Source organism: Trachurus trachurus, assembly GCF_905171665.1.
Source record: "Trachurus trachurus genome assembly, chromosome: 18".
NCBI classification, from domain to species: Eukaryota; Metazoa; Chordata; class Actinopteri; order Carangiformes; family Carangidae; genus Trachurus; species Trachurus trachurus.
In genome coordinates, this window is record NC_139909.1 from 25,658,983 (window position 1) to 25,678,245 (window position 19,263).

Consider the following 19,263-nt stretch of genomic DNA (forward strand, 5'->3'; position numbering starts at 1 on the left):
GTGCCGCTCCCGCAAACGGTTGAATAACACAGGGGTTAGGGGACAGGGAGAAGACGTGAAAGCTGATGGTGGAAGTGTTGGGAGACAGAGAAAGGTACAAAAACAAATCCTCTGTTTTTTTTCTATCTTGTGTCATGGAGGTCGCTTTTTCTAAAAAAAAAAACGAAAAAAAAAGCACACACACTCGGTGATCCAAGGTAGAAAATGTACCTCTTCCCTGACGGAGTTGTGTGAAACTGGTTCACTTTTTGCTGTACACACATTATGTTGCAGATCAGAAGATGAATATCATCCCAAAGTGCAGACCTGTCATTTTAAAGTAAAGGCTGGTTTATTAAACTGCAGGTCAGTGCCTGCTTCAAACCTGCCTCATTATAAGAGACGAAATGTCTCTTTTGGTGCAACACTAACCGAGTTAACACGTGTCTAACTTGTCTTAACATTTAACCAACCAGAGTCTGTACTGTGCCTCGTATTTATCTTTTGGTCACAGATGCTTATTTCATGCGTGGATAGCACAATACATTAATAAACAAAAGAAGCAATTTCACACAAATGTCCCAGAATTAAAGCCACACAGACAAGACTCACACACACACACATAAACACACACATGCAAACACAGGCACATATTTACTGTAAATATGAGAAGACAAAACTACAGAGAGTGTATCCAGGTAGACAAATCTCACACACCAACTGATTGATGCACCAAAAATATTTCACACACACACACACCCCTATACATGCATACATACATACATACATGTTCACTCACACAGCCAACTCCTCTCCCATTCTGTCGGGTTCCATGAAAGACGAGCCTAAAGTCCCCCGAGGTTAAATAACCACTGATGAAGATGATAATGATATAAAGTACAATAATGTTCCTTCTTCTTACTTGTTACTCTACTACTACTACTCTACTCTAAGTACTACTGATAATGATGATGATGATAATGTTTTTATATATATACATATGTCTCTGGATATTTCTGTTGTGTATTATGGGAGAAACACTAGTGTAGCAGATACCATAAAGGGGAAGGCCGGCTCGAATTCTGAGTTCACATCACATGTTAACTGTATGAGGCCATAATGTGAGAGCTGAAATTCAGCGGAATTCCCCTTTAACAGATCTTAAAGAGGGGAAGGAATGAGCTGGATTTGTGGTGGCCGATTTTTATTTTATTTTGAAATCCCGGATGTCGGTGGCTTGGTGAGTGGACTTTTAAAGGGGCACTGCGTTAAAAAAAAATCCCAAAACATTCCACGTTCAGAGGTCGTTACTGTGTCGTTTACTTTGGATTAAAGGTGCACTGTGGAGTTTTCTTTGAAACAAAGTTTGTGTTTACATTCAGTGTTACTCACCTAATCACATTGTGCGTATCCTTGAGACCTAACAAATGCGTTGAATGCATTTCCTTTTCTTCCAAAGCTGATTTGTGGCATGCCCATGTATGATACCAACTAAAGGAACCACTCATCGAAATATCACCGCTCCATAGCACCACAGTTGGTTCAGAACTCCACAGGGCACCTTTAAGTTTAGATGCCGAGGCCCGCGGTGATTTTTGAGGAACATTTTAGTTTTAAAGTTGATCGATTTTACTCTTTTACTCGTCACATTTTATCAAGTTGAATCCAGAGAGCCGCCCGAGCGTACAACCAAAAAAACTAAAAAAAAAAAAAAAAAAAACGAATCCGAGCCGATTCAGTACGCCCCACCCAACATGGAGGTTACCAGAGGACGAATGAAGCGCACCACATGTGTGTCAAAAAACCAAAAGGAAAGCACCACATTCCAGCTGGATTTCTGAACCCGGAGCGTCTGTTCCTTTAGGCTCAGCAGACCTGACGCTGCTAGATGGCGACCATGGCGATGATCCTTTGTTTTTGTTTTTTGTTTTTTTTCTCGGTGTGAACCAACAAAAATCTGTTTATTCTTGTCCGATTATTACGATAGAGTGACGGGATAAAGAGAGGGTGGAAAAAAAAACAGAAAAAAATTATTTTAGCAATATTTTCATTCTTTCAGGATAATCTGTGTTTTTACGGGGGTTAAACAAGAAGTGGGTGTCACACTCAAATGTTTACCCCCCACTCTTGTTTTTACTCCTGTTGCGTCCTTGATATTCACATTGTCTTAAAGGTACTTTCTGTGTACATTTATTTGATGAAAAACGACTTTTGCTTTGTAATTATGTTGTTTATTTTCTTGGTTTTTGTATGATCTTGTTCATTTTGTGGAAAACTGATACTGATGCTATTTATTTTCTATTTGATCAGGAAATGTAACCTTATTTGAAGATGATGGTCAGGTTGTGTGTGTGTGCGTGCATGTGTGTGCGTGTGTGCGTGCAACCGGTGAGTGAATCAGCGCGCGGGAGACGTGCGTAGACAGAGCGACGGAGAACGAGAGACAGCCGTCCTCTCTTTGCTTCTTTTTCTCTCTCTCTCCTTCTCTCCTTCCTGAAGGACAGCGTTTGAATCCGAATGTATCGCAGAGCAAGTCGATTGATTGTTTTTTTGACGCTTGAGACGCAGAGATACCTGTCGGCTGCTTCGTTACCAAACATTCAGAAACTCTTCAGACCAGCAGTTTTTCAAAACACTCACTTCAGCTCCTGCCTGAGTCAACAAGGTTGTGAAATCCATTCTCCCTGCAGCCCCCACATTGGCACTTAAAGGTTCTATTGAGTTGATAACAAGTGTTGTCGACGCTCTAAGCTTGATTTGACTTGTTCAGGCTGTGATCACACCTCATCTGTCGCTGCAGCGGTTGCTACCTTCAGACATTGACACTGCAGCTTTGTGTTTCATTTCAGTTGATAACCCCCAGCACATTTGTCCTTCAAAGCAAATGTTGCCAAGAAAAAAACAAAATGTAATTCAAGATTCACTTATTATCTTTTCCTCCAGCCTGTCATGGTCTTCATCAGGGGCTGGGGTCGCTCAGTGGCTGTCATGTGGTAACACCAGTGCTCAGAATGTCACATGATGGCACATGAGGCGTCTCCGTGACAACTGAGCAAGATCAATCTGCTGATGAAGGCTGTGAATTATGTTTGAAAGCTCTGGAAAAAAAAAAGCTACAAATTGAGTTTGGATTATTTACGTACATATGGTTTTGGTTCCCAGACAATGGACCTCTAAAAAAAGGTGCTTCAACAGACATACAAATCAGCAAAAAAAACTAGGGAAATCAGGATGTTAATTTAAATTTTACATTTTTTCAAAGAATTTTCTGTTAAATATAAAAAATTCTTATCATTTTAATTAACTTGTGGCCTATTTTACAGCCCCATCAGGTCCTGACCCTCAGGTTGGGAACCATTGATATAAGCCTCTTTTCTTGTCTTGGCTTTTTTGTTCTCAGCACAGGAAAGTTGTATGCACTGATGGATTAGGTGTGGTCGCAGTTTATCATCAATGAACACCTCAAAACCTGCACCTGCACCATGTAGCTGCAGACCAAACAAAAAAAAAAAGAAACAAAAAAAACTCCCTGTTGGATTTTAGACATTGTTTGATTCAGGCAAAAAAACTAACAAAAAACTCAAACATACAACAGAGATGAGACAAAACGTGACCTCGCTGTCATAAAACTCAGCTTACTTTATGATTTTGTTTTGGCTAGCTTATTCACAAACCCTCTTGATTGTTATTGTCAGTCAGTCAGCTGACTCGGGGGGGAAAAACAGAACCCCAGCTCCCACTGTTCTAGAATTCTCAATAATATTCCTCAGTTCTAGAATTTGGTCATCTGTTCTAGAACTACTCCAGAACAGGAAGCGAGAGAAGAGAGTGTGTTCGTAGAGAGAGCTCTGGTATCGCCTCACAGACAGCATCCAGTGCTGCTTTCATTCAGCCACACAGCTTCTCTCTGTGGCCGCCGTCGGCCCGGTTTAAACAGCCGCTGTACATCAGAGCGGAGGTGTGATCAGACTCAGTGAAAGCAGCCAGGAAAGATAAAAACAGAGGAGGAGAATGACAGAGGAAAGAAAATACATAGAGTTAGACACGATAGAATGGCAATAAGTCAGAGCAACAGTAATGGAATGAAAATATAATGTTACCGAAACCTACAACCGCATTACGTAGCAATTTCACTGAATTTCTAGATTTGCACTGTCTGCCCAATGGTCTGTGTTTGTTGTGTTGAAGAAAAACCTTAGAGAAGATGATAAAGACGATGCAGAAGAAAAAGAAGATGTATATTTTGGGGACCAACACAGCGGTGGGGGGGTTTGAATGTAGAGAGGCTTACTACTGTACGTAACATTACAGGGGGGTGTAGAATGGAGGAAAAAAAACTATGTGCTAAAAATGAAACTTCACTTTGAGAAAACACTCCGGGAGTCTGAGCTGGTTTTTGTGTGTCGTCCTTTCTGTCTCTTTTATCACATGTATTTTTTTGGGTTTTTTAAGTTAACGTGAGGCCAAGAACTCACAAAGCACCCAACTCAGTCGCAGGCAGCTTTTATCAGCAAAAAGACAAAAGACACAAAACATAGAAAACACACGACAAAAATCAAACTTTCAGGCTGCTTGTTGGTGGAGACCAAAATAGTGCTACAACAAATGTGAACACCAGAACGACAACTCTTCATGAAAGCTTTGTTGCTGCTGTTGATTGTTAGCCACTAGCCAGGGCGCATGACGTCTGTCCAACTACCCATTTCTCCGACCATACATTTCTTTATTTTTGCGTCCATTAGTCCGACCTCCCACTTCTCCGACTTAAGTAGCCTTAACCCTTAACCTTAACCTAAACCTAACCTTACCACTGTAGAATGGGTAGTCGGAGAAATGAGCCGTCGGACTTTTGGGCAGTCGGACTGATGTATGCTCCCCCACTAGCCATTAGCCATTAGCCATATCAGCTATAAGTAGATGGGAGTGTGATGTTGTCATCTTGTTGTCCTCCCACTAAGTGATTGAAAGTTGAATTAATGTTGGTTTAAATTCTCAACAAATGTATCTTGAAGACTTTACAAATCAGGAACAACACATAGAAAACTGCTTCACATCTTTGAAGACCATCTTCAAATGCTGGGTGAAGTCTTTTTTCATTGGTTTCAATTAATTTTTATACAAATGCCTCCCCATTTCCTGTCTCTCTCACCTGTAGCCTACTATCCATAAAAAAGCCCACAGTATTAACACAGTATTACCTTATTGTTGCTTTGTGCTTTGTTTTACATTATGATGTGTCAATCAATGTCTGCTCTGAAAATTGGCAACAACATAATAACAAGGTTTGCTAAATGGTTTTCTGTGAAGGTTAAGCTTAAGTAAGTGGCTTTTAAACCATGCAGAAACACTGGTGTGGTGTTGACTTAAAGAACAAACATGCTGGTGTAACATCAGAGGTGACGATCAGTGGAAAAGTTTATCACACAAGTTCACAAAGTTCACAATTACGGGGAGCTCCAAGGGTTACAGCCAGGTTTTGCTAAACCATTCTCTAATAAGTAGCCTAGGCTACGCAATCAGCTCCAGTTTATGCCCTTAACTTTGAAACTGACTGAATGACTTTTTAAAGTCATAGTCAGTGAACATTTGATCTAACTACAGTTCAAATGTTACAGTAAAAGTTTCAAAAGCTCAGTTTTTTGTATTCATACCACCAACCCTTTGTCAGAGTTACTGTCAAGTTAAGCACTGACATTGCTGACATCATTGGGAGTAGACTAGTTGGATAAAAGACTGCACACACACACACACATTTGGACACACGCACGCTCGCACACAGAGAGATACAGGCTGAGGTTAAGAAAACATAGACAAGCATCAGTATTTTCCAGGGAGTATCCATTATTTCTGAATTGGGGTCTCTAATGGTATTTCATTGTAATTGCTATGATGTCAGAGTGTCCGTCCGCCCTAATGGCCTTCTAAAAACAACAACAAGGACAGATTGGTTCCAGTCACTGGTTGTTGTCTGGGCAGAGAGACACAGGAGTCCAGCAGCTCAAATCTCTGCAAGATCTACAGCTCAGAAGGTGAGAGATGTTTTTTTTTTCTTTAAACATTTATGAAGTTAGTTCGAGCAGGTATGCTGCAGCAGAGAGAATTTATTTTAGGAGACTGAGCTGATTAAGAGGCAAAAGTCTACACAATTCTCTTAGATCACTGTCAGTATAGTTTCATATCCCAGTTAATGTGCTGCAGTGTAGCTTTAGAGCTCATGGAAGTAACTCCACATGTTTTTTTTCTGTCATAATTCTTATATTAGGAGAAGTCGTGCTGCGCTGAGGTGATTTCAGTTGTTTCAATTTAAGAAGTTCTCTTGAAAATAATTAAGCAGATGTCTCCAGCATCAGGGAAATGACTCTCAGAGAAACTGCTGCTCCTCATGCATGTGAAATGAAATAATAACTTCATGTCAGATTTATGATCAAATGTGGTTCTGTGTTAGATTGTCTCATTTATTTAATTAGTTTTGGTTTGGACAATAATCCTTTGAGTCTATTTAATAGTTTTTACAGTGCGTGGGTCAGTGAGTGGTGCTACTGGCTGCAGTAGCAAGAACAGACACTAGAGGGCGACGTGAGTGGTAGATACTGATCTCTCCTTCCAGATGTGCTGGTAGTTTATAACTAACATATAGACACATGTACACAAGTGATAGATGAATGTGTTTCTACTATAAGAGATCAAACTGAATATTTAAGTCTGTTTTGGTTATTAATACATAGGACCTGAGTTGCTCACTGATGAAATCATTGTTTCCTTCATAACAGTGTAAACTTTATTGAGTCAGCTGATGTATGATGCTCATAAAAGCTTGAATAATAAAATCCACTCTCATCAAAGTCACTCTCTCTCCATCCTACCCCAGCATGCATCCCCACCTTCTGTCCCTCTCTGTCCTCCTCCTCCTGGTTGCCAAGGCAGCCGTGGTGGTGTGCGTTACCGTAACGACCTCGCTCCACGGTTTCCGGGGATGCGCGGTGCGGGACATCACCTTTGTGGCCCAGAAGCCCGGCTGCAAGGGACTACGTATCACCACAGACGCCTGCTGGGGGCGCTGCCACACCTGGGAGGTAACACACACACACACACACACACACACACACACACACACACACACACACACACACACACACACACACACACACACACACACACACACACACACACACACACACACACAAAACACACACACTGAGGAGGCAGCTCATCTGTTACATTTAGCTGATGCAGGAGACCCACTTACTTCCTCTGCTATTTCTGAAAGCTTCCATAATGGTGGAATCATGAAAGTTTAAATGAATGATTAATGACCCAGGATTCAGTCCAAACCATAAGAAGGCTGATGAGCCACTCTCAGCTCTGACCCATATGTCACTGTCATTAAACATACTCAAATCCCTCCAAGTTGGGTTATGGTTAGTGAACTTTCACCGAACTTGTTCTACTTTGCAGAGATTAAATTTTTTACCTCAGTGATTGAAAAACCAAGTTTAGTGGGTCAGGAACTCAGAGAGACTCTGAGTCTTTGGAAGAGAGAGCTGAGAATCACAGTGGAGATGACTCAGTGTCATGGCAGGAGAGATCCATCCAGATCCTCGACAAACACAACAAAACAAAACAAAAAAACACAACGTTATCAAGGTTAATTAATTTTTCTGAGTCTTTAACAGCATTACATTCTGCTATTGTGTATAGAGTTTGATCTTTTAACAAAAGTTAAGTTACTAGTTTCTCCAGCAGATCTCATAATTTTCTTCAAACTCAGGAGAAAGTACACAGACAAATTTATATCAGACTTATTGATCAGGCCTTTAAGACGTTCACACAGTGTGGACAAATGTTCTAAAAGACATCTTGGTGCTTTTATTTTGGTAAGACTAGATTAAATTAGATGAACTTTATTGTCCCCAAAAGGGGAAATTTGTCTTGGGCAAAAGTGCACCGTGTAGCAACAATACAATAAGACATACAGTAGTACAATAAGACATAAGCAATAAGCAATAAGCAGTGACAGACATACAAGCAATAGACGTACAGACAAAGCAGCATTGCACAGCATCAAAACCATAGCAGTCGGCATTATCAATTCTAAAAGAGAGGTGTAAAGTAAAAAGGACAGATAAGAAGCTTGGCTTGGTGAAAAATAAATAAAGGAATTTAAAAGATCCTAAGATCAAGGAAATTTGCAAGAGTAAAAACTCAAGCTACGCTATACGCTTCCTCCAATTAGGAGGCCACCAGCCTAGGGTTGATGCAAAAAGACACTGAAAAGACCAGTCTGTAGTTAGATGTTGCAGTGTTAGTGCTGTGACTGAGGTTTATGAGAAGGACAGAGTATCAGTTCCACTCAATGTTTGTTGATCAATTGAAAAGAAGCTCCTGTAAAGGTCATGCCTGTGACCTGTGTGTGTGTGTGTGTCTGTGTGATCCCTGCAGAAACCATTGCCGGATCCCCCCTACATCCAGCGACACCACCGTGTGTGCACATACAGCCGTAGCCGCCACATGACGGCGCGGCTGCCGGGCTGCCAGCCCCACGTCTCCCCTCTCTACCACTACCCCATGGCCCTGCACTGCCACTGTGCCATCTGCTCCACACAGGACACAGAGTGTGAGACGTTCTGAGGCACAGAGCAGCACACACAGTCTCACCCAGCGCGAAGGGCCAAGGGTCGTGACATCGACACCAGTAACAACAGAAAAGGCTTTGAAGGACGTACAATCACATTCAATAACCTAAAGGAATCTCCACTGTAGACTGAGGACCGGCTGTACATCAATACACACTATGTGACTGTGAGTGTGAAGGGAGAAATAAATAAAAATAAGAATGCCAGAATAAGCCTCCTGTGATTTCTTTTATTTTAAACACTGACTTTAAAAGCAAAGAGCACTTATAACTATGACTGTATTATTTACTTTATATCAGCTGCAGCTCTGATTAGAACCCAAATCAGAAAGCTTAGTGGTACATGAGCTGTCCTCAGGAGCCTTAACATAAAATGGAAAATTGTTCAACAAAACATTACAACTACAGATCAATTCAAATGACAAGCTTCAAACTGAACCCTGTATTAATCTCAAATAAAGGTTTTTCTGTCATAAAGTAATATCTTGTTGGCAGGAGTTTATAATGTACCCATGTGGTTCATATTAGAAGAAGGAACTAGTGTAATAGTTGACCGTCACAGAGAGATGGTAGTGGTGGTCAACTCATCTGTCCAGGACAACGTCCATGCTGTGTATTAACACTCACACACTCATCAGAATATTCACAACTAATAACTAATAACTGATAGGTGCTCCAGAATCCTCCACTAGCAGTGTGTGTGTGTGTGTGTGTGTGTGTGTGTGTGTGTGTGTGTGTGTGTGTGTGTGTGTACAGCTGTTTTGGGTGACTGGTGACATTACAGGGACCTTTTGCCTTTTGGGGACACAATTCAACTCCCCACAATGTAAGTTATTCAGTCTTAATCTTAAAACATGTTGGTAACACTTTACAATAAGGGTCCCTTAATTAACATTAGTTAGTACATTATTAAGCATTAATATATAAACTAATGTGTTAATTAATGCTGAGTAATGCATACATAATGATAACTAATGACATGATTCAACTTTTATTTCTTAAAAATTATTATTAACTTTGAGTAGTAAACATTAATTAACTGCTTACTAATAGGCTACATTAATTAATGTGTTTCCTAATCCTAAATAATACATAATAATGATTGTTAATATATCTGTAAACAGTTAATTAATGCTTAATAATGTACTAACTAACGTTAATGAAGGGACCCTTATTGTAAAGTGTTACCAACATGTTTTAGGCGTAGTTAGGAGTCAGTGTTGGGGTTAGGTACATAGTGATCATGGAATAAATAATAGTCAATCTATTGTCCCCTAAAGGGATGGAAACAGGTTTGTGTGTGTGTGTGTAAATTAGAGGCTGAACACTCACAGCTGCAGATCAGAAATTTATTGAAACACAATCTCATCACAAACTGTACAGTGCATTCTTTCTCTTTTCATTTCATTGATAGTTCAAACATTCTTTGGTTTTATCAAATAGATATTATTTACAAAATGTCTTTCAGTTCAAATTCATAAATATAAATAAAATTTGTACATTCTTTAGTCTCTCGTCTGTGTTTAGTGGTTATTGAAAAAAATGAAACTGATTATTTCTGCTGATTTCAAAGACATGATTGACTGTGATGTTCTCGTTCATTCTGACGTATTTCAAAGTAAAAAAGAAAAGGTGAAACCAGTGAGTCTGATTATTAGTCTCCGAGTACCGACACCTCCTACTGAGTCACTACGTGTGTGTTTTTGATTTCTAGCTGCTTACAGTAAATCAAGTGTTTGCCAAGCCTCAAAGCAAAAGATAGAGAAGGTTCAGTTTGTGTGAATGGATTACACTGCCTTTAACACACGTGTCAATCAAGTTTTTTTTTTTTGAAGAGCTACCCTTACATCACATTTTACACACAAGAAAACATACAAACACACACACATACACTCACACCAATAGCACATCTTAGCACACGCACATATTAAAATAATGGTTTATGGGTCCAGAGCTAATTTCACTCTGCCTGAAGGAATTTTGTTTGTTTTAGTGGAAAATTACAATCATGTGATCAAACCAGTTCATTCTCTGCGAAGACGAAAGCAGATGAAGGTCAACCTGGTTTGGACATTAGGAACATGATAAAGTTCATTTTCAATCAAATAAGTTAAAGTGGATTTTCTTCAACACTGAAAGCGAGTGGATAGAAAAAGGATAGCTGCTGGTGCATCAGTGAAACTCTTGTATTTCTGTTGATGAACATCTGCTACACAGCTCGTTTCAGTAGCGGGACTTGCGGCACATGTCGCAGCGACACGCCTTCGCCGTCAGGATCTCCATCTCGTCGTGGTGGCGACCACGAGGGCAGTCCAGACGAACTTTGACCTGAGGGGAAGACGTGGCCCGTTAGGTGGAGGTCAATAAAAAAACTCAAATGCGCACGTCCAGTCACCGTCTCCCTGTCCTCACCTTGGCGTCCTTGCTGATGGTGCAGCACTGTGAAGCAGAGGTGATGTTGTGGGTGAAGTTGGAGGCCACCAGCACCGAGTACCTGGACGGGAAGGCGCTGGACTCGCAGTAGCCCACGCAGGCGTACACCAGGTGGGTGCCTTTACATGTGCTGCGACGGTCACTACGGATGGTCATGTTGACGGCTGGAGAGAGAGGGACCGAGAAAAAACACTTGAGAAAATAGTGATGATGACGTTTTAAGACTACAATACCCATAAACCTTTGTGCTTCCTGTTAGCAGAATGACACTGAGTGATTTCCAAAACTGTGTACCGCACATTTGACGTGACGGGTAACTCACGGTGAAGGTGACATCCGGGGGTGAGGCCATCGTAGCTCCAACCAATCGGAGAGAGGAGCAGCAGCAGTGACATCACTGGTAGGACCAGCAGGCAGAAGTGTGAGGCCATGCACAGCGACATCTGGACGGCAACCTGGAGGGTCCAAAAAAGAACAACGTAAGCGTAAGACACCTTCATTATCTCATACAGAGTCATTCCAACATTTTAATGAGAATTTCTTGCACAAGTTCGACCTCAAACTTGACCTTTAAACATTAAAATCACATTTGGTGTGACTGCTGTCGTATGTTCATCCACTGATGAGAAGGTACAAGGCTGGAGATCCACCCTCAAGTCTCAACCTGGGGTGAAGTTTGCCTTTAAATCACAGTGTTGCCCCCTCCTTCATCCACGCTAAAGGTGGTTTCCCATCCTGCACGTCTGCCTGAGTGTCACTCAGCTAATGTGAATAAAAACAATACAGTCTTTACCTTCTCCACCTGCCTCATTTAACAGCTACCTGCTGACACACGTATGTACATAATTTTAGCTTTGACTCGTGCAAATGTACACGTAGCTGTGCACATGGGAGCAGTCGCACAACCGCTGCATCACTCCATGTGAATGAAAGAGACAGGGCGGAGGATCAGGGCCGTTGCTAGGAATTCTTGGCCTCCTTAAAGAATACTAAAGTGGGCCCCTACCCCCTAACTTTTCCAGTTTTTTTTCTTAGACTACGTATGTATTATCATTTTTTATTTAGCCTACTTTATTTTGATGCTAATGCAGCATTACTATGAGTATTAGTCAGGGTCTTATGCAGAATAAATCATCATCATCATATAAAGATTAGACTACTGAGGTTTTTTGTGGGCCCCACTGGGCGCTGGGCCCCTAGAATTATCTTCACCTTTCTCCCCTATACAACGGCCCTGCGGAGGATACTGTGTGTGTGTGTTTTCCACAGGAACATGTCGATGTATCCTGTGTGTTTGTGGATGCACGTGCTCACAACCCCCCACCCCCCTTCACACACTCCCAATCCAACACGTGTGTCAACAATAAAGTCATATTTTCCTGGGAATTTGGGGGATCCCGACCCTTGACCTCTTAATTGGTGGCTCTTTCCAGTTACGTTTCCTCCTGACTGGAGCGCTGGGAATCGCCGTGGAGACGGTGGAGCAGCCCTGGGGGACACCATTAACGCTGCTGGTACGAGCAAATTAACGGGTCGGGATGTGTGTGTGTGTGAGGCCATTAACCCCATGTCCGTTAGCGGGGCGGGGGGGGAAATGCCTGGCTTTTTCCCCTCTCATGTGGGGTTTCCTCGCCTGAAGGTTCAGTTTGTCTTTGAGGAGAGTGGGGTGTAATTCACCACTCGCCACTTTGGGAGGTGACAGTGGGAGGGCCGGTGTTTCAAACCACCAAAACAGCCCATAGAACAAATACACCCTGGAAAAATTAAGACCCCTCAAGTGCTTGAAACAAATATCTAAAAAGAGCTGATGACGCTCTGATCTTCTTCAATCAGTGACTTTCACAAGCTGTTGGTCCAAGATTTGGGATCATGCATCTTTTAAATAAACAGCTAAAAGACGTTTCTTTACAGTAAAACAACCACCAAACCCTCACCTTCTCTCTCCATAATGATCCTCTACTCTGTGATAATTTAACTCAACTTTAACTGTGGCTGTTGTTCAGGTCTTTCACTTTCATCCAGATATTGGCTTAGAAGTTGCAGAACACCAGTTTATTTTATATGACAATAAAACAATAAAACTTGAAAATACTCCCTGCATTAAGAGCAATCATACCTGCTTACGGCTTTGCATTAAATACGTTTTTACTAACTTTAACAGAGGAAAATATATTATAAATTGATGCATTTTGTCTTATCTGATGTTATTTTTATGACACATTTTATATAAAGATATTATACTTAGTTCTGCAAAAACAGAAATTTGACTTATGTCAAGATAAACTCCATAAACTGCAATATTTCAACTTCAACACAGGAAACAAATGTGTTGTCTGTGTTGTGTGCAGCTGATGAAAAATACACAACTCTCATGAATTAAAATGTAAAGCAGTGTGAAATACTTCCCCCCAAATATACATTTCAACACAATCTGACTTGTGCGATTTCTTTACATGCAGAAAATTCCCTTCAAACCCATGAAAGAGCAACAATCCTGCAGACAAGTCAAAGACCAGGTGTAAGAGTGAGCTGGGTCTTACCTGAAGACGTAGAGTGGAGAGTGCAGCTTCTGGCAGGTGTGTCGACTGACAGGTGTGTGTGTGAGTGTGTCTCCTCTCAGCCTCATGCAGTGCTATAAGTAACACAGGTAAGGCACTTATAGCTCTGGACACACCCACAATCAGACAGCTGAGTGTGTCTGAATCTTTTTTTTTTTTCCTTTCTTCAACAGGTCCCTCTTTGTCTTTCTTCTCCACTCCTTCTACCTGCGCAACACAACACGTGAAATTCTCCAGCAAACACGAAAATGGCCGAAAACTTCTCAAGTCTTTCTCCTGGAGTGTGTTCGCATCTCTGCGTCCCTCCACCCTCCCCATCCTCGCACTCTGTTTTAAACCTTTAGGGGGACCGCTGCTGCTGCTGTGACACAGAGGAAAACTAGATAGGTTTTCCATCAACGCACCACCACAATAGTAAGAACACACACAGCTTTACCTCACGCGCAAGGAAACGCACACATGTTTGCAGAAAAAGCGCACATGCACACACACAGAAATCACACAAAAAATAATATTCTAGGCCTCAGCTGCCAGTTGATACACACTATAAGTGAACTAATAACCTAAACTGAATGGGAGACCTCACACACACACATGCAAACACACACACACACACACACACAATCTGTGTTTTCCATTTGTGGTTGCAGGAGGAAGGGCAGGGTCGGGTCAGAAGATATTGTAGGTTTTGGTCAACTCTCTCTTTGTGTGTGTGTGGTGGCACATGGTGGGTATATTTGGGGAACGCCTGGCTCTGCTTCTCCTCTTCTTTGTCTTGAACAGACGATGTCAGCTTAGCAACCACCCTCTCCAAACTCCAGCGGGTAAAGACATTGTTTTAATGTGATTATTTGTTGCTGCGGTATCTGTAAGCTTCAGTGACGCGTTCCCGAGGGTCACACACTGCCAGGTCAGACCGCTGACGAGAGGCTCTGTCGCTCCTCATATGTTTTACTTCTTTAAAGGTTTTGCCAAAATGGGTTTCCTCTGTTCTCTTTTGGTGGGTCTCCACATGAAACTGTGTGAAGGAACAAACGTCTTAGTTGCTGGAGCAGAGGAGGGGGCCTGTATGTCAAGATCCTCTCCTTAGGGTTAGTGTTGGCTCTTGGGATTAGTTTTTCTCTGTCTTCCTACAGAGTTTAGGCTGCACTGATGTTGTGGGTCTGCAAAGCCACTGAGACTCCAAAGCCACATATATTACAGTACAGTATATTACATTTAGATAGATAGATAGACAGACAGACAGACAGACAGACAGACAGACAGACAGATCGATCGACTGACAGAGGGACAGACGGACACATAATGGATGGATTGATGGATAGATAGATATAGACAGATAGATAGAGGTTGGATGGATGGATGGATGGATGGATGGATGGATGGATGGATGGATGGATGGATGGATGGATAGATAGATAGATAGATAGATAGATAGATAGATAGATAGATAGATAGATAGATAGATAGATAGATAGATAGATAGATAGATAGATAGATAGATAGATAGATAGATAGATAGATAGAGGCTGGATGGATGGATGGATAGACAGACAGACAGACAGACAGACAGACAGATAGATAGATAGATAGATAGATAGATAGATAGATAGATAGATAGATAGATAGATAGATAGATAGATAGATAGATAGATAGATAGATAGATAGATAGACTGACCGATAGATCGACCGACCGACGGAGGGACAGACAGACACATAAATAGATGGATGGATGGATGGATAGATCAATAAATAGATAAATTAGTGGAAGGTGCAGAGGTAACACATTAACATTAGACTGAATACAGCTCTCTGCTGGTGTATACTGATTACAGCACACACTGTGTTTTCATCCACAACAAGCCGACAAATGTATGTTTCTATATGATGATATGTGAAGCTGGAGCAAGACCATTGTATTTCAGATCATTTTCTCAAGGCTTCAAGTGCTGCACGTTCACACACACACACACACACACACACACACACACACACACACACACACACACACACACACACACACACACACACACACACACACACACACACACACACACACACACACACACACACACACACACACACACACACACATCCTCTAACGAAAACACAATTATCATCTTACGGCCCCTCTACCCCAAACATTCCCAGTCCAGTTATGTCAATGGAAAACGGAATGTGTGACATCATCACCTAAACCCCCCACCTACACACACACAAACACACACAACTATTAGTGTGTTGACTGTAAGTTGCATGGACGGCTGCAGTGTGTGTTTCCTCTGATGCCATGCCAACCGGAGAGAGGGGGTGGGGGGGGGGGGGGGGTGGAGAGACTATACATCTGAATGGACCACAACACCTCATCAAGAGAGAGAGAGACATGAATGAACTTTGTTAAACTGGAGACTCACACACACACACACACTCTCACATTACTCCAGTGTGACTCAGCGGGGTGACTGATGTTTGTATCGCTCAGTGGCCCCGTCGCTCTCGGCTGCCGTGGAAACTGTGGCGTCTTGAATAACTATAATATCATTAATGTGTCCGCTTCCACTTCTGCCCTGTTATTCTAATCCCTGTGTGTGTGTGTGCGCGCGCGCGTGTGTGTGTGTCAATGAAAGTATATAAAGTATGTGTCTCATTGTGTTGCAGTGAATGATGTAGCCTATGTGTGTATGTGTGTGTTTCAGCTGAAATTAGGGATGGCACAACCGTGTGTGTCTGTTATTTTAAATGCTACGTGTGTATGTGTGTGTATCATTATGGCTGACAGGATATTGTGAGTGTGGTCAAAATGTGTAAGTAGATGTGAGTGTAAGATAAACGATGTGTGTGTTATTTTGGGCTCTATGACAATGTAAGGAGAGGATTAGGCAAAGTTTTCCTGTTTCTACGATGATGTTTGAGCCCAGTTCGACCCATTTACCCCCCATACATAAACACACACATGAAAGCATGGACACGTGCATGCAGGCACACACGTACACATACACATATGTACATCTTTGTCTTTAAGTAAATCAACCATATTATTTTTGTCATGTTTTACATATGTTTTGTTTGCGAATTTGTGGCAGGTTCCAGATGTCGTGTGTAAAAATGTGTTAGAGTGAATCTAAAGGGATAGTTCAACATTTGGGCAAATTGGCCCATTGCCATAGTCGCTGTAGTCATAGCAGTAGGTTCGTTACTTTTAATTGTCAGTGCAAGCTATTTTTAGAACGGCAGAGCAGAGCTGTGAGCTGCTCAGAGCTACGCTACGGAGGCTAATTTCTTGGTTTCCCTCATCAAACACACAATCCAACAACTCCAAAACGCTCTGGTGGACAAGTTGTGACCTGCACATTCATCACACTATGAGATAATAACGGAACGTTACGAGACAGAGTTGTTTAAGAGGTAAATTAATGCAAAACTGCTGATGCGCGTTGCCTTCAGGGACAGTTTTTCATCAAGCAGTCTCTGTATTTACCTCGAAAACAACTCTGTCTGGTAACGTTCTGTTATTATCTCACAGCGTGGTGAATGTGCAGGTCACAACTTGTCCACCAGAGCGTTGTGGAGTTGTTGGATTGCGTATTTGATGAGTTTGATGAGGGAAACCAAGAAATCCCATGAGCCTCCATAGCGTAGCTCTGAGCAGCTCACAGCTCTGCTCCCCCGTTCTAAAAACAGCTTGCACCGACAATTAAAGGTAACGAACCTACTGCTATGACTATAGCGATTATGGTAATGGGCCAATTTGCCAAAATGTTGAACTATCCCTTTAAATTGTTTAAAATGTGACAGGGCATGAGAGTTGGGACACACACACGCACACAAAAACACACACAACACTTAACTAATTTAGAGTGACAGTAGGAAAGTGGAGTTTCCACAAGGTGATAGCCACTGAAGCTCAAGGTGTTCATTTATGAGTACGAGCACACACACGCACACACACATACACACACAACCCACACAAATGAGTGGAAACATTAGGAAAGAGTTGCCATTGTCTCCACCAATTACCAGCCTAAAGCCTGGGAATGTGTTCTTGTGAACTCCGACAGTCTCCTTACTGAGCAGAGACGTCACGTCGCCATCAATTCCTCTGATTCACATTTACATCATTATTCCATCACTGAACCAAAACACACACTGATACCGTGTGCAAACAGAAAAATATAATACGTGCAGAGATGGATAAGATGCAATAAAAGTAAAGAATCATCAGTGAAGATCATGGGAATTAATTCAACCATTGAAACTATGAACATCTGATAAAACTACAGGGTTTTCTGTCACTGTCTGGTTATTTATCATTTATTTGCTCAAAGCTAATTCTCAAAAAGGCTGATAAGAAAGGAAACAAAAGGTTGTGCCTGCATTCACATGGGAGTCCATACTCCTCAGCTCAGGAGTCCCCGAAGAGCCAGGAGAAGGGGAAGCGTCTGCGAAGAGAGAGAGAGACAGAGACACTTTACAAGTCTGTTCTAGTCAACACGCTGCACATGATGATTACTGCAGCTCCCTGCTTCTTGGTCTTATTCCATAAATATGCTACTGTGCATCATTGTTACCATAAAAAGAATACATTTGTAAGTTTGTTTGACATCGAACTCCAACACGGAGCTACTATTGTCAGTCCTCTATGCAGCCTGAGGACGTCTGGTGCCTCAGCTTGTCTGAACAGACGTTTGACAGGAACATTGTAATTTCTGTGCACATGTTAGCTGGATTTCCCCAATCCATTATAATCTTTGGCAACCTTTTTTTTTTCTTGCAGATCTGCGGCGCTCTTGTTTTCTCCTTTGGGTGTAAATGTCAATCAAATCAGCCGAGGAGCAGTTCTGAGTCTCACCTGTGTTTTTAGAGATCTACTGATCTGCTTGTTTCTCATACTGGTGGTGTGGCTGCTCTAAAGCTGGACACTAAGACTAAGACCAGTGTGTCTGCTCAGTGGCCCATGGTGAAGTCACACTGACCTGGCCAGTCGACCAAGAATCCCAGCCGGCCTCTTCGGGTCCACATCCTCCTCCTCCTCCTCCTCCTCCTCCTCCTCCTCCTCCTCCTCCTCCTCTTCCTCCACCTCCTCCTCCTGTGATGTCCCAGGATGCACTGTCTGTTCAAGAGAGGTAAAAGAAGGTAAGCGCATCAATTTGTTCTCGCCCTCAAAGCCTTACATCCTATTCAAAAAGTAACACTTTACAAAACAAGAATCTAACCTTTGTAAAGTAACAGTAGTAATTTGTTATGAGTTTCCAATTGATAATAAATATCTAAATAACATTACCTGCTTTAGATATTTCTTAAGCTGTCCTGCAATAGCAGCATGCATCACCAGAACAATGTTGCTCATTTCTGTATACATCAGGAATCATCAACTTTCCTTAGCTTTGGGGTTGTCAAAATCGAATGCATAAGTACATATAAGACTGTTTTAGCAAATGAATTAGCCAAAGAAGAGTTTTTATCCAACTCAGATTTAGCTACCTAGCAAAATTGGCCTAATTTACAAAATTTTTTATTCATTTTTCCTTTCAACTTGTTTGTGCAAGAATGACATACTAAAAAAATCCTTCTCAGTGTAGAAAAGAAAAGAAAAACTCAATGGGCTGACACAATTAGTTTAAATCATTTTTTCCACTTGAAACAAACGTGGGGGGAAAAAA

General features: G+C 41.7%; 2 protein-coding genes across 2 annotated transcripts; one reads left to right on the top strand and one right to left on the bottom strand.

The window, feature by feature from the left end:
• Positions 1-6,848: 6,848 nt before the first annotated feature.
• Positions 6,849-8,607, top strand: LOC311001639 (glycoprotein hormone beta-5-like; the record flags this gene model as incomplete). The annotated part of the gene is made up of 2 exons (XM_083992748.1): positions 6,849-7,052; positions 8,419-8,607. The coding sequence occupies 2 exons, from the start codon at positions 6,849-6,851 to the stop codon at positions 8,605-8,607; spliced, it is 393 nt and encodes a 130-aa protein (XP_083848874.1).
• Positions 8,608-10,834: 2,227 nt separating this feature from the next.
• On the bottom strand, positions 10,835-13,639 carry gpha2 (glycoprotein hormone subunit alpha 2; the record flags this gene model as incomplete). Its single annotated transcript, XM_083992527.1, has 4 exons — positions 13,585-13,639; positions 11,367-11,499; positions 11,024-11,208; positions 10,835-10,939 (listed from the first exon to the last, which is right to left on the bottom strand). The coding sequence occupies exons 2-4, from the start codon at positions 11,485-11,487 to the stop codon at positions 10,835-10,837; spliced, it is 411 nt and encodes a 136-aa protein (XP_083848653.1). The 5' UTR covers positions 11,488-11,499; positions 13,585-13,639.
• Positions 13,640-19,263: the final 5,624 nt, after the last annotated feature.